This window comes from Alosa pseudoharengus, unplaced genomic scaffold (genome assembly GCF_046254945.1).
Source record: "Alosa pseudoharengus isolate Yale_2024_CS ecotype anadromous, Long Island Sound unplaced genomic scaffold, YU_APseudo_1.1 YU_APseudo_1.1_scf_9, whole genome shotgun sequence".
NCBI classification, from domain to species: domain Eukaryota; kingdom Metazoa; phylum Chordata; class Actinopteri; order Clupeiformes; family Clupeidae; genus Alosa; species Alosa pseudoharengus.
Genome location: NW_027468881.1, coordinates 15,999,589 through 16,013,924, shown reverse-complemented (window position 1 = coordinate 16,013,924; position 14,336 = coordinate 15,999,589). Strand labels below are relative to the sequence as shown.

Genomic DNA, 14,336 nt, shown 5'->3' with positions numbered 1-14,336 from the left:
GCTCAGGAGCCCTACCTGTGGGAGAGGGAGGGTGTGTGTGTGTGTGTATGTCAGTGTAGTAATGTTAATATGTGTATTTCAGTGTTTGATTTGGCACTGCTAGTGAGACACAGGTGTGTGTATGTGTGTGTGGGTGTTTGTGTGTGTATGTATATTTGTAGGGGTGTGTATTCTCATATGGGTGTGTCAGAGCGTTGGTGTGGGTGTTTGCACTGTATTGTTGTAATAGGAGGTTGGTACAGAGCAGGTTCGAAGATGCAGAGACAAGTTCCAGTTTAGACAAAAAAATAACACACACACACACCGACCCACACAAACACACACACACACTTATACACACTTGGTATAAAACTGCCATCCTGCCTCCCATTCTTGACTTGTGTGTTTATCTCTAGCTGACATTCCACTGTGTGTGACCCCTAAGGGGAGGCGAACTAAACTGAAGAATGAGGGCGTGGCGTAACTGGTGGGAGCAGATGAATCATAAAGGTGGTCGGCCTCGCCCTGTCCTGCACCGGGCTGCCCTGCACTGCACTGTGCTGCGTTGGCAGCTGTCTGTCTTGGCTTTGAAGGCCGCTCTCTAATCGCCTGGAGATGTTTTGCTGCGCTGAGCACCACCGAGGTAGAAGAACATGCACAGTTGTGCACACACCTCCACAAACCCACATCTCCTCTTCAGAAGTGCACCAGCACAGCATATCTTACGTCATCCTCTTCTGGTTTAACTGAACACACACATTTATCAAGGGATTGACATTTATGTTACATATCTGTGTGCATGGTCCAAATGATGTGGGCTGAGGTCATGAAAGATCTGAAGAAGGCTGTTTTAAGGATCAACAGGTGCAAATCTGATTAGATACACTCATTATAGTAGAATTATAGTAGTTCATCCAAGAACTATTACAGATATTTGAAAACTTTTTCCATACTTGATCGTAAATAACTGAAACATTAAAGAATGTATCGTCTCTTTGCTGTTGAAGCAGTTAGTAGGCTCGAGTGTTAAGCTTCTGATATGCACACCAGTTGAGTCCTGATTACAAGTGTGTGTCCTGAGGAGATGGGAAATATGCAAATATGCTATAGATCACCAGGTGCTAATCTGATTTGAAACACCCAGAAAAAAAAAAACAATTGCAAAATCTCTGGTAAGCTCTCGCCTCTGGCTCTAGCTGCTAGTAAGCCTCTGATGTGCATACCAGATAGAGTCATGATTATGTAGCCTATGTGCCATGAGGACATTGTCACCTGGCACGCTGTCAGATCCCGGGGGCAGGCAGCGATGCTGTACGCCGCTGGGAGGTTGCACAAGGTCACCATGCCTGCTCCAGCCTGTGCCCAGCTGTGCAAATGAATGCATGATGTGTAAAATATGTAAGCTATGTAGGTCAGACTGGATAAAGGTGTTTGCTCAAAGCATGAGAGTGGGAGTATGTGAGCATACGTATATGCATGTGAATGTGTGTGAATGTGTGTTGGGGAGGAGGGAGGAGGTGGGGTTAATGGGGGGGGGGGGGGGGGGCTGTGTGGTCATGGGTTTTGCATAGTTGCGGTTCTGTTTCATGATCTCTCTGTGCAGAAAGAGGTATGACTGTCCCATCAATCGCGTAAGTGAATGAGGGAGGTCTGAGCCGGCAGGCAGCTGGGGACTGAGAGGAAAACATTCCTGAGTGAGTTTAATGGCACTAGAGGAGTTGCGGGTGTTAGAATCCGGTTCTCCTTATCTACAAATGTGATATAATGACACCTCTGTGATAGATCTCCGTATGTCATATCTATGTTTCTGTTTACACTGGATGAATGCATGTACAGTATTTAAGTATGAATGTGTGTATGCATGTGTGTGTGTGTGTATGTACATATGCATCATTCATCCATCTATTGATCCATCCATCGATGATCTCTCGCCCACTGTGTGTGTGTGTGTGTGTGTGTGTGAGGTGGGGGGTGTCTGTAACAGATGTTGGGTGAGGGTGGCAGTAAATCTCTGCCTGACTGGGGCTGTCGAGTGGAGAAGCCCTGCTGCCGTTCCCCAGCTGTGACCAGCTGCTCTTTCCAAAGTGTCTCTCCGCATCACCCCCCCACACCCCCCGGAAGTTTCTAAAGACGCAGAAGAAAGAACACAGGCTCATTGTGTGTGACTAATCTGGGGGTGCAGTGTGTGTGTGTGTGTGGGGGGGGGGGGGGTTTACAGGGTGTTAAAGAGAAGGCTCGTTAGGCTCGGAGTCATTGTCTCGCCATAAATTAGTTAACATGTCCCTTGAGTCACTTAGCAGAAACAAACCTGTTGGCGCATCACTTGGGGAGCAATCACGCTTGTACGCACTTTTGTTTTGATTGTCGCCCTCCGTGCTTCAGCTCAAAGAAGTCCTGAAAAGAACTGTTTGTGTTTACTTTTGACCCACCCTTTGTTTTTCCCCCTCGACACCGAATTGACTGGAAATATTCAGATTAAGCGTCTCATTAGTTGAAAATACAACAGTTGAAAATGCTCTTAAGTCCACGTCCCAGTCATTAAGTGCTGAAGAAGGGCATTTTTTAAGCCATTTGTTGAGTAACAGACAACCAGGCTCTTTCATGATGATGCATTAAGCATTTTGTAAGGGATGGATGTGGAGGACGGTGGAGTGTACACAGTTCACAGTGCCCCATCCATGCACTGGTATTCATGTTTGATTGTGGAGAGCGAAGACCCTCAATCAGGCCTTTCCCACCCCTGTCCCAGTCTGCTCCTCTCATTGGTGTCATTCTTCCGATGGCATCCAGGCTATAGCCATTGCTGGTGGGCAGAGCGACGTGCATGGAATGACTGCGCCTTGTTCCTTCAAAAACACACACACACACAAGGGCAGGTCCTTTTCAGCGCATTCCGACGCTCTGCTTGACCTCGAAGGGGTGCCACAAAAGGCGAGGACACAATAAATCTGCTTCCTTGTTTCCGAGATGAAATATCTCCCGGGCCTGACGTATGGTAATGCCATGACGGGCAGTTTTTGTCCATGTGTTTTTTACACGCTGGGCTCCTTGTGTCATTTTTCAGCAAACCAAAGTAGCAGCAGTGCAGGGTGTTGTGGAGGCATCGGTAACAGATGGTGCGCAAGACAAACAAATTGGAGCCACTTGCATCAGCTTGGGTCACATTCCTTCTCCTGTCCCCCTTTTTGTGTCGGATTATCAGATCTATCATTGATATATTATTGATTACATCTGAATCTCTCCAGGCCTTTTTTTTTAATGCTGTGGAATTTTGGATGAAATTCAGCAACAATTTTGAAATGGAATGAAACTATTCTCTTTTTTTAAAATGAAAATAAATATGAGCTGCGAGGGAAAGAGTAAGCCAAACGTCAAACGTGTGGGCTTTTGATTAATAAAGTTTTCCACAGACGCACACAGAGGACAGAAAAACACAGCTAGTGAGGAGGCTCTGATGAAGATGGGGGAAAACATGAGCCATGGTTCCAACAGAATGATCAAGAAGTCTGTGTGTGTGTGTGTGTGTGTGTGTGTGTGTGTGTGTGTGTGTGAGTGACTGAGAGAATGCATGTGAGGGCAGTCTTCACAGAAAGACCTCCAGCATTATTAGATTTGCTACAAGCTTTAACAGTGTCTCCTATTGTGTTCCACCACCCCACAATCCCCCCTTTTCCCAAAAAAAGGAAGCCTCTGGCTACGTATACACCCACCACACCCCACCCAGACCCCCACCGATCCCCCCCCCCCCCAAGTCCTTAGCTTCTCCAAGCAATTGCCACTGAAGTGGAAAGTATCCCACAGCACAATGTCCATGCTCTCAAAAGATCTCTGTATACCATTGCAACACTGTCACTAGCAGATGGCGAGCTAATTAGACACCATTAAGCGCTTTGAGAGCCTGTGTGGGAACCAGGCTAGTCCCAGGCCTCCGGTGCTTGGCCTCCTCAATGGGGCAGACACGCTGCACCCGCAAGCCCACCCAAACCCCACCCTGCTGGGTTAGAGAGCGAGAGCAGTCAGGGCCCCCCTGGAGCCTGGACCGCGGAGCGAGAGAATGCGATGGAGGACGAGACAGGAGAGGGTGAGAGAGAAGTGGGGCATGTAAGAGAAAGGGAGTGTGAGTGAATGTGTGTGTGTGTGTGTGTGTGTGTGTGTATGTGAATGGAGAATGAAATGCTGAGACATGCTGGGAAGGCTTGCTGTATCTACTGTCCTTTATGGGTTTTTTTTTCCCCAGCGTCCTTTCATATAGTAAATGAGGACTCTCATGGCCTAGTTTTGGCAAAAATACCATGGAGGGCTCCCTTTATCCAAAAAAAAAGGGGGGGGGGGCAAGTACCAGTGGTGGAGGGGCGAGTAGCGAGAGAAGGGTTTAGATGCTTTCACACACTGGAGTGCCAGTAAAGTGCCTGGGTGCCCTCAGATACCCCCCAGTCATCCCCCAACCCCCCCTCCACTCACCCACCCAGGCCACTCAACACCCAATACCCCCCTTTCCCCATTTGAATCCACCCCACTTTCACCAACAGGCCCCCTCTCTCTCTTAGGTCTGGCTTCTCTACGCACCCTGGAGTTCGACTGGCCGCATTGGGACAGAACCCAATGGTGTTAGCACGACAGGGCCAGTTGATCGTAGTAGAACATGAGTGCTGCGGCCGGGGCATCTGAACTAGGCTTGACCCGCTAATGACACGTCAGTGAGATGGTGGCGGAGGTCGCAGGGGTTAACGCAAAGCCACGGGGGGATGCTCATTAGCTGCCCGTCAGTCACTCAGAGCTGCTGACCTGATGGAAATGCCTTCACTTCACAAGACTCATTTGTGCAGTTCCAGTTGGAGCCTGGGGTTTGTCAGGAGAGAGACACTGTTATGTTTAGAGTGTATGACATTAGTCGGTCAATTAAGTTTTTTTTTTTTTTTTTCCAATTAACCATGGAAAGTAACCAAGCAAATAACCAATGACAAATAGACAAATTAAATCAACTGAAATCATAAAAATAAAAACACGATTCTTTGAGTTTTACTTTTTGTCATCCACTCTTGTAACTACTGTGTCAGAAACAACTAGAGTGTAAAAAATATTTTTACCACAACCATGAAATTGTGGTAAGACATTTCAAAGGGAAGGAAATGTCCATGGTTTCCTAAAAAGCAAGCCAGCTTGGCACATCCTCAGCTGTGCACACAAAGGCTATTATGAGGTATCTGAGACTGAAAGAAGTGACCGAAGATGATACCCCACTCAACCATTACAGGACAATTTTGTTTTTCTTTTGAATGTCCTAATACTGTCAACATATGTGATGTTACATGTCAATGGGCCATATTAAACATACAATTTTCTATCTATACTGATATTCAGTATATTCATACAATTTATTCTGTAGTTTTGGAACAGGTTTGATCATCTTGAAGCTAAAACAGTTCCCTGTGTATCTAAAATCAAAAATATTTTCCAATCAACACCACATTAAAATGAATGTGACTCATTGTTTGGCTACATTTCACTGTAATGTTGCTCACTGATGCTTGATTCTATATTTGATAGCAACCTCTGCCAATGCACCTTGTGTGCAACTTAAAAGGAACTCAGTTTCCTTTCATGTACTGCCCTCATCAATCCCCTCGTCTTTTCTTCTTCTGTTGCTTTCATTCGCTACCTCCTCAGAGTTGCACCTGCATCCTCACACTGCGTGGGAACGTGAGAAAGTGAGAAAGCCCTTAAAATCATTCGGACATCATATAACCATGCAGCTTTGCACAGAGGCACTTGTTTTTTAACTTCACAGGCTGTGGTGTTGGGGCTGATAGCTCTGGTTAATATTTTACCTTCTGCGAGTCAGGCCAGGATCCCAGGTTCCCACGTTTCTGCATGGATGCAGCTCTGTCCTGCACTTTGCCCCCTCCCTCTTCTCTTCCTTGCTTTGACTCTTAATACTGTTCTCAGCTCTGCACACCTGTTCACAGGTGCTGCTTATCAGAGGAGCTGGTGCAGAGGACCTGGGAAAAACAACAGGGAAGCAGAATTGTGTACAGAAGGTCTCTGTTTTTCCCCCGTGTCCCGTGTGTGTGTGTGTGTGTGTGTGTGGACAGATATGTGTTGCTGCATGATTCATTTCACAATACTGCAAATAGCCGTTAAAAATACAGTGAGACAGTGTAATCAAACATACCACATAACAGCAAGCCTGCTAGTAGTGGGTGGGCGTGTGTGTGTGTGTGTGTTTGCATGTGTGATGTTATTTGTCTTGGCTGAATAGAGATGTAATTGGGAAAACATGGCTGTGCATTTTTCATAAAAAGCATATTTACAGCTGAAGATGATTAAATAAATCACTCCTCTTTATTTGTTAAATAACTCCTCATTTTTCCAAACAGATATCTTGTGCTTTACAGTGATTGAGGGAGACAGCCACTAAACAAAACAGTACTTTCTGTTATTGCAGCAGAGTAAGTGCTATACAACATAATTTGTGGTAACGGTCTTAAAAATATAATAGCAGCGGTAGTTAGAAGGTGGCAAAATATTCCTGGAATGTCCTTCCTCCTTATCATCAAGTTGCCGGCTTGCTGCCCAACTTCTCTCACAAGCCACTTCCTGTGTCCAGCCTTCCAAGGTTCATTTCCATGGTGATGAAGGGCGTTACTGCCACTAGTACATTTCCCTGCTGAAAATGAAAGTGCATAAAAAAGCTGCTTAAAAAAACAACAGCAGTACATTTGGGAGTACAACACAGTAGCCACACACCCCACAAAAGGACCGTTTGGTGCTTGAGAGTGCAACACAGGAACCACACAAACACCACAACCAATTTTAGGTTTCTTTCTCCCTGGTGACTCTCTTAGCCCAGGGGAACTACAACACAATTGTCACACACATAGAGAAACATTTAGCACCTCACTAAATACACCCCACCACCCTTTACAAAAATGCCATTAAATGCATGGCAGGGTATTATCAGGGAATTAGTGGGGTGTCCTCTCCCCTTCTGTCAGTTAAAATCAGGAGCTAATATGTTTCACTTTTCTTTTTTGACACCACCCTCTCCGCCCCTCCCCTCTCTCGCCTTGATGTGCTGTAAACAAGATTAAAGGGCCCAGCTGTGTGGAGTTATTGTTGCAGTCGGTAGGAAGTGCTGATAGCCTCTGCAGCAGAACAAAAGCTGGATGGGAGAGGAGAGGGCAGCTCCAGACTCACTGGCTCCAGCCGAGATTTTCTCCCACAATCCTTGCTCTGCGCTCCCATTGTTTTCAGCTCTGCGCCCCTCTGGCTCACCCCCCTTCACACACACACACACACACACCCGCCCCCTCACTGCCATGACCTGAGACAGTGGACACAGAGAGGACAACAGGATGTGACAAAAAATGGAGAGAGAGAATGACAAAGAGTGAGAGGCATCTTCTCTCTAAAATAAAAAAAATAGGGAGCAAGATGCCCAAGGTGAGAGAGAGGGAACAGGGGACAGTAGTTTAGCTACCATTCATATATATTGGTCATATGAATACATTGAAAATTATAATAAAAACAAATAAGAAAAACATTACCTAAATAAGTTCCTCAAAGCAAATATTTTGGCTGCAGAAAGCATAAATTGCAGTAGCCTAGGCTATGCATAATTTGTGCATTAGCATTTGGTTACTCTAAAATGTGAATACAACACAGAAATAAAATATAGGTTACCATGCACTTATTTTCTCATGCCTGCAGAATTGCATGATTCACAATTAATTTCATAAAAACATGCATAGTACATAATAGCATAACATCCATAATTTGCATGCATACTAGCATAATTGGTCAAAACCTTTTTTCCCCCCACAAAATAAATACAAAACAATGTATGGCATTTTAATGTATCCTGCAGAAACGACATTTTTTTATAAGACAGACATCCTAATGTTTTTTCTACTAAATGCATTTCTCACTAGCCATAATAAATGTCTATGAAACTGAGCGTAGTAAATAGGCTGAAATGATTCAAATCAAATAGCCAGCTATGGTCGAAATGTGTGCTTACGCACCTAAATAAAGTGTTTCTGCGAAGGAATGAATGACTAAAGGAATTTGCTTGAAAGAGGAGGGAAAACCCTATCTGAAGGCATCCAGGAACTATCACAGCGATTCAAAGCCCTTTTTTCCTTTTCTCTCGCTTGCCTTTGGAAGTTGATCGAGCAAGCTAGCGACAATGGCAGTTTGCAGGTGTGCAGGGTGGTAATCTCTTCACAGACTGGTTTAACGTGATAAATGAATGACGATCCCCGGCAGCTAGTTTGTTCTCAGAGTTTGCACTGTGCAGGTGAATGGGGGGGAGTGCGAGCCTGTTGTTTGCGGTTTCCATGGCCACCGCCCGCTCGGCGCCAGGCTGACAGCCGTCAGGGATTGGATGAATGGGTGACGTCACGGCACTGGCGCCTGCCAGTCTGCTCCGGCTTGTTTGGACAATCTGGGGAAGATTCAGAGCAGAGCAATGCTATTTCAGCACACACACACACGGACGCACACACATGCCTGCACACTCAGTGGGAACATATGAAAGGCTCTGTACATTTATTCTCTGGGAACTTCAACACAAGTGTGAGGGGCTACGTGTGAAGATTACTCTTTTGAGGGAATCTGCAAAGTTTATTTACTTGCAATGGTGGCTGTTTTCATCATGGATTTCGCCGCTATCCTAAAACTTTACATGTTATGTTTTCATTATGCATAACATAGAACGTTATGTTCGGTGTTTGTAAAAAATAGGCTATACTATTAAAGACCATTTACATGCATGAGACAAAAAGTTGTTTAATTATATTCTGATCGTTTGTGTAGGCTAGCCATTTCAAGCTTGCAAAAAAATATTTCATGCCCTTTTATATAAAAAATCACAGTCAGATTTCATATTATTGGTAAGGCTACTCTGCAAACAGAAACCTGGTGAGATGTCTCACCTTAGGCTACCTTGTCTTCTATGATCAATAAAAATAATAATAGCTTGGTCCATTCACTTTTGCCTCAAGGATTTTTTCTCTCATTGCACTGGCAAAGAAAGGCATGCATGGCTATTTCAGCTGTGGTTAAGGCACCAATTAAAATCCTATTCATCGAAAGTAATTGCTGCATTCTTTATGATAGCCTATGCTCCCACCCACGCCTCTAGGCGATCACTACACCTGCAAAATCCCCAGGCGACGGACAGCTGGGTTCCCACATTGCACCCTTTGAAAAAAACACACACATTTGTTTCCATTTGTAACACCATCCTCTAACAGATTGTGCAGGTTGATAACTACTTCAGAGTCACAATTGGTGGAATCAAACGAGAGGGATGGACGCGCCTGCGAGCTAATGTCTGCCATTGGTTCGGATGCTCTAACATACCCCGTTTAGGACACTCCCCCAGGTTCTCAAGAAAGATAAGTACAGCGACCGCTTTCACCAGAATCACAACTGTCAGAAAGGGTTCGACGTGTTGCATACACTCTACCAAGGGAATTATTGGCAGCAAACCAACTCACTTAACTGTCATCAAGACTATCATTTTCTGATTCATTTTTTGACAGCGTCTCTTTTTCCAATTCGCAAGTCAAGATGAAGGTTGTTGGATCTACCTGCGCGCTGAAGAGCAAGGTTGGAAGCGAGGACATGGTTCGCTGTCTCTCTGATCAGAGCTTGACCATCTCCAAGTGCAAGATCCCCTTGCTGGACGAGCAGATGAGCGCGTTTCTCCATGACATGAACAGTTGCTACAGCAAGCTCAAGGAGCTGGTGCCGACTCTGCCACCCAACAAGAAGGCCAGCAAAATGGAGATCCTCCAGCACGTCATCGACTACATCTGGGACCTCCAAATCGAGCTCGACTCACCGGGCATGAACCGTCAGCAGGCGTCCTCCGGCTCTCGCACGCCTCTGACTACCCTCAACGCAGAGCTAAGCAGCATCTCTGTCGAGGTAAGAATGCTGAAATTGTTGTCATTATGGTGCAAGTCACAGACTTATGTCACCTCTGGCTGCGCTAATAACATATGCAATGTTTGGTCATTCCAAAGTTCTCTGACATATGATGTGTAAACTAATCGACTGTCTCCTCATCTTTTCTTCTTTAGAATGGGTGTTCAGATGACAGAATCCTGTGTCGCTGATTTCTCTGCGAGACATCAGAAGCAGCAGCAGCAGCAGCAGCAGCAGAATCAGTAGCAGCAGCCAGAACACGGGATACTGTCACCGGCGATGTTTCGTCTCGCCCCAAACCTTGCATCAAGAAGTGACGAGACGAAGCATTATTGTGGCGCCGAACTGATAGCCTACTCCCCAAGTAGACGTGCGCAAGGAGAGACTGGTGTAGCCAGAGGTGACCGGCCAGGAGTGGAGGTCCCTGATGTGACTTAGGTTTAGCTGTATGGACAGTTGCCGACATAGCATCAACAATCACTCTTATAATATTGCCTTTTTGGATTCCTCCAAGAGACAGTGTCAATTCCATTGTTCCTGTACTTTTTGTATTTTTGAATTCTGAACGTACACTTAGAGAAGAATTTTATATTTTGCAAAAAATGCCAACTTCTCAGATTGCTGAGTTATATCTGTATTGTATATTACAATGCATTCTATGTGAAATGTCAATATTGTTTTATTACAATGTACCTAAATGATGTTTATATTAAAACAAATAGTATTTTGGAAAACGTTTGGTTCACAGTTGTATCATTATATTGACATGAATGATATGGCATCCCCGCAAGGATTACACATTTAACAGTGTTTTCCACTAGAATGCCTGTAACTGATATCACAGAAAACTCCATCCCACTAGAGATGACTCATCAGCAAGAATCACATGAATTAAATACATTAAAGCTTGCCAGAATCTTTGAGAACACTCGTCATTTAACAGATATGGTGACAAGGCAAAGGCTATAGCCTATACGTAATCTCAACCACAATATTTTATGCTTCAGAAAGTTTTACTTTAGTTGTCTTATTACTGGATTTTAAAAGACCATGTGTCAAACAAAAGAATAACACAATGATGAAATGTCAGATACATGAGAAAAAAGCAACAACACTTGCGCTCCCGTGCGCCTACGCACACACATACACTGTGTGTAATAGTGGGGGGTACGATGGGGGGGCACAGCACAGTGAGCCTCTTTCCTTGGCTGCGCTCCCGGCCCATCTGCAGCTTGGCTCGCGGATTACTGTTTGTTAATGTTTCAATCAGCTGTGCGCCGAGGAATGTGGAGCTATTTAACCTGAACTTCCCCAGGTGTGCTGCGGCGCCGCTCAGTCTGGGCCCGCCTGCCCTTCCCTGCCCTTGGCACAATGCTATCACACAAACACAATCCCACTGACTCGCCCTCGGAGCGGCAGCGGCTGCAGCTGTGTGCATCACACTGTAGGAAATTGGAACAACATTGCATCAGAGAAGAAGAAACGATTTGGCGTAATTTAAAGCGCGCTGCTTTTAACCTCTTCAGTGCCATGTGACACCTCAGGCTTTCTTGGTTGAGAGTTTTCTATCAAAGTATTTTTTAAACTATATTCAATACAATTAATTTAACCCTGGCCATTAATTAATTTGTTCATGCAAGACATTGCCTAAAAGTTGGTAAATTGTATATCACTTAATAAAAAAAAAAAAAAAAAAAAAACTATACCCCAGTCGAAATAATCAAAAGTGATTATCCAACAACACAGCTTCCGAAATCCTAATAGGCCATGCAAAAAATAAAATTTGGTTATAGAATGATTGCATTATTTTAAGATAGGCCAAAGAACCGCATTAGCCGACCAACTTTATCAAATCGCAAATTAAACCAAACTCAGGACATTTGCTGGGGTACAACTAAGATTGGTCATATTTTGTCGTCTATCGCCATCTTGTGGTTCCTTTGACTCATAGAGGCTTTGTTTGCATATTGTCACGATTGCACATTCCACTGAGTGTATGTGCAAACTAATGGGCCACATCTGATCCCTTTGTTAGTCGAATGAGGTGGAAAGATCCAGCGCAGCTATTGTGTTTGATTCTGAATTGTGCCAATGGCAGTAAATACGCATCACGAGCCACTTATATCAAGTATTTGACCAGCTTGTTGGTGGCAGCATGATGTAGATGCACATAAATGCCAGAATGTGAAGAGTCATGATGGCATATTGGTCATAGTAGGGTTCTGATCTCTAGTTTGATGGATTCAAACATGAAGGCTATGAAAAGAGATTTTTTTTAAATGTGATTCATTATGTTTGTGCTAAGGTTAGTGGGTACTCCACTGGAGGCCTTGCTTTACATGACAAACCAAACCTCCAAAGAAAACCTCTTTTTTTGAGCACACAGGCAAGGCAATACTTTAGATTTTCAAATGAATAGGCCATAGGGTGAAGAACATTTAAATGGAATGGGCACTTAAAAGGAGAGGAATCCTGATTGACAAGACCCAGATTCAGAAGAAACGTCTCTGTCTGTGTGTGTGTGTGTGTGTGTGTGTGTGTGTGTGTGTGTGTGTGTGTGTGTGTGTGTGTGTGTTCTGTCTATATTTGTTTGTATATTGTGTTATTGCTAAATGACAGCAAATGTTACAGTTACAACTTTTCAGTTTCAGTCTAGGATCATCATAAGAACTGTCATAATATCATCTCAGATGCTCAAATGCCACACCCACTTACCTACGACAGCCATCATAATCTATCTATCTATCTCAGTGCCTGTTCAGACCTCAATGAGGCCCTAGGCAAAATCCTGCTAAGGGGCCCTCCTACCTGAACTCTGAGCGCCAAAATGTAACCATTTTATAGTACCGTCTGACACCTTAGTGCTCCCAATACAATCATCCCACCCAATTTTGGATGTCTATGGAAGTTACCAAATATAGTGCTTTTCCCAATAAAGGGTCTGGGCTGTTTGCTTTTGATGCTTGCTGTACATATCCCCTTGCAAAAAATAACTGCAGTTTTTTTTCAAACAGTTCAGTTATACAACAGTAGGCTACAGTGCAGTATAGTATTTTCATGTCCAAAATACTGCATTTCTGTAAGACAGGTGTCACTTGCGCTCAAGCCTTATCGGTGCTCACAGTCCAGGACTAAAGAGTCAGAAAGACTGGCTGGGCCACTTCAGAGAGACTGCAGCCAGGGATGACCGGAGCACTCAGATAACTTTTAAACTTTTTTTATTCAGGTGCACAAACGACTGACGTTTCGAGTCCTCTGAGGAAGACGCAGTGCGTCGAAACGTCAGTCGTTTGTGCACCTGAATAAAAAAAGTACTTCGGTGCTCCGGTCATCCCTGGGTGCAGTCTCTCTGAAGTGGCCCAGTCAGTCTTTCTGACTGCATTTCTGTAGTAAAGTACAGTACTATGCAGTACAATGCCTTTTTTTTCGTCTAAAATACTTTATTCCCTGCATAAGAGCTGCAAATATTTTCTCCACATCTGCGGTTTTCATACTCAGAAATCTGCAGTTTGACACTTGAAGTAATTACTTGGAAGTAATGCAGTTTTTTTTTGTAAGGGTCTGGTTGTGCCAGTAGCCTACTGACTGACTATTCATCACCTGTGCCTGTAGTAGGCTACTTGCCAAAGACATAGGCTATGAACTGGCTCCCCTGATTCTCTTCAATATTTTTTTCAAACTATTTTAAACAATCATTTTAATACTTCATACAGGCCTAATTTACGATGTGCATCTACTGTCCATGCAGCACAGCGAATCAAAGTTAATACAGGCTACTTTCCTTTTTGCATACGTTCCGGTGGCTATCTATAGGCCTAACTAAAGCTTGACTGAAATATTGTAGAACAATTTAGTTATTTTAAAAATGTATGGGAAGAGTGAAATCACCTATTAGTTTAGATGGTACCTTGCATGTTTCTGCTGAAAAACTGCTCATTTCATCCCGAGCTGCACGTTATTATGAACGCATTTAAAGATGCGGTTATTTTTTTCAAAAATGTAGCCAGTCGCCCGCATTAAAAAAAAAACGGAATATGCGATTATATTTCACAACTTTGCGAAGTACTGTGGATGGGAAAGGCTGGCAAGCAAGCCGCAGACAGATCAGGGGATTCACTGCCCTGTTAGGTAGGCCTATTGGCTAGGCCAGCAACAAGCGCTGGATAGATGCATGTTGACATCAAACCATGGAACGAACGCAAGTTTACCCGACTGCTGTTCATTCTTGTGACGTTTCTTCCGTTTTTCATGCCCTGAATGGTAATTCGGTTTCATGTTCATCTTCTATGAGGCACTGTCGATAACTGTATAGGCTGTATAGGGAGAACTATCTGATCTATCTATCTATCTATCTATCGATATTAACAAATGAATGAGAAACATTATGTTCAAGTCAAGTGTGATAAAAATGCTGAAGCTGG

At 44.1% G+C, this 14,336-nt stretch overlaps 1 protein-coding gene across 1 annotated transcript; it reads left to right on the top strand.

Moving 5' to 3' along the window:
- The first annotated feature begins 9,402 nt into the window (after window positions 1–9,402).
- On the top strand, window positions 9,403–10,649 carry LOC143114695 (DNA-binding protein inhibitor ID-1-like). Its single transcript, XM_076276425.1, has 2 exons — window positions 9,403–9,915; window positions 10,071–10,649. The coding sequence occupies exons 1-2, from the start codon at window positions 9,556–9,558 to the stop codon at window positions 10,104–10,106; spliced, it is 396 nt and encodes a 131-aa protein (XP_076132540.1). The 5' UTR covers window positions 9,403–9,555; the 3' UTR covers window positions 10,107–10,649.
- The last annotated feature ends 3,687 nt before the right edge of the window (window positions 10,650–14,336 follow it).

Coding starts and splice junctions, on each gene's coding strand:
- LOC143114695 (XM_076276425.1), top strand. CDS start 9,556: ATGAAGGTTGTTGGATCTACCTGCGCGCTGAAGAGCAAGGTTGGAAGC. Junction 9,916..10,070: donor TAAGCAGCATCTCTGTCGAG/GTAAGAATGCTG, acceptor TTTCTTCTTTAG/AATGGGTGTTCAGATGACAG.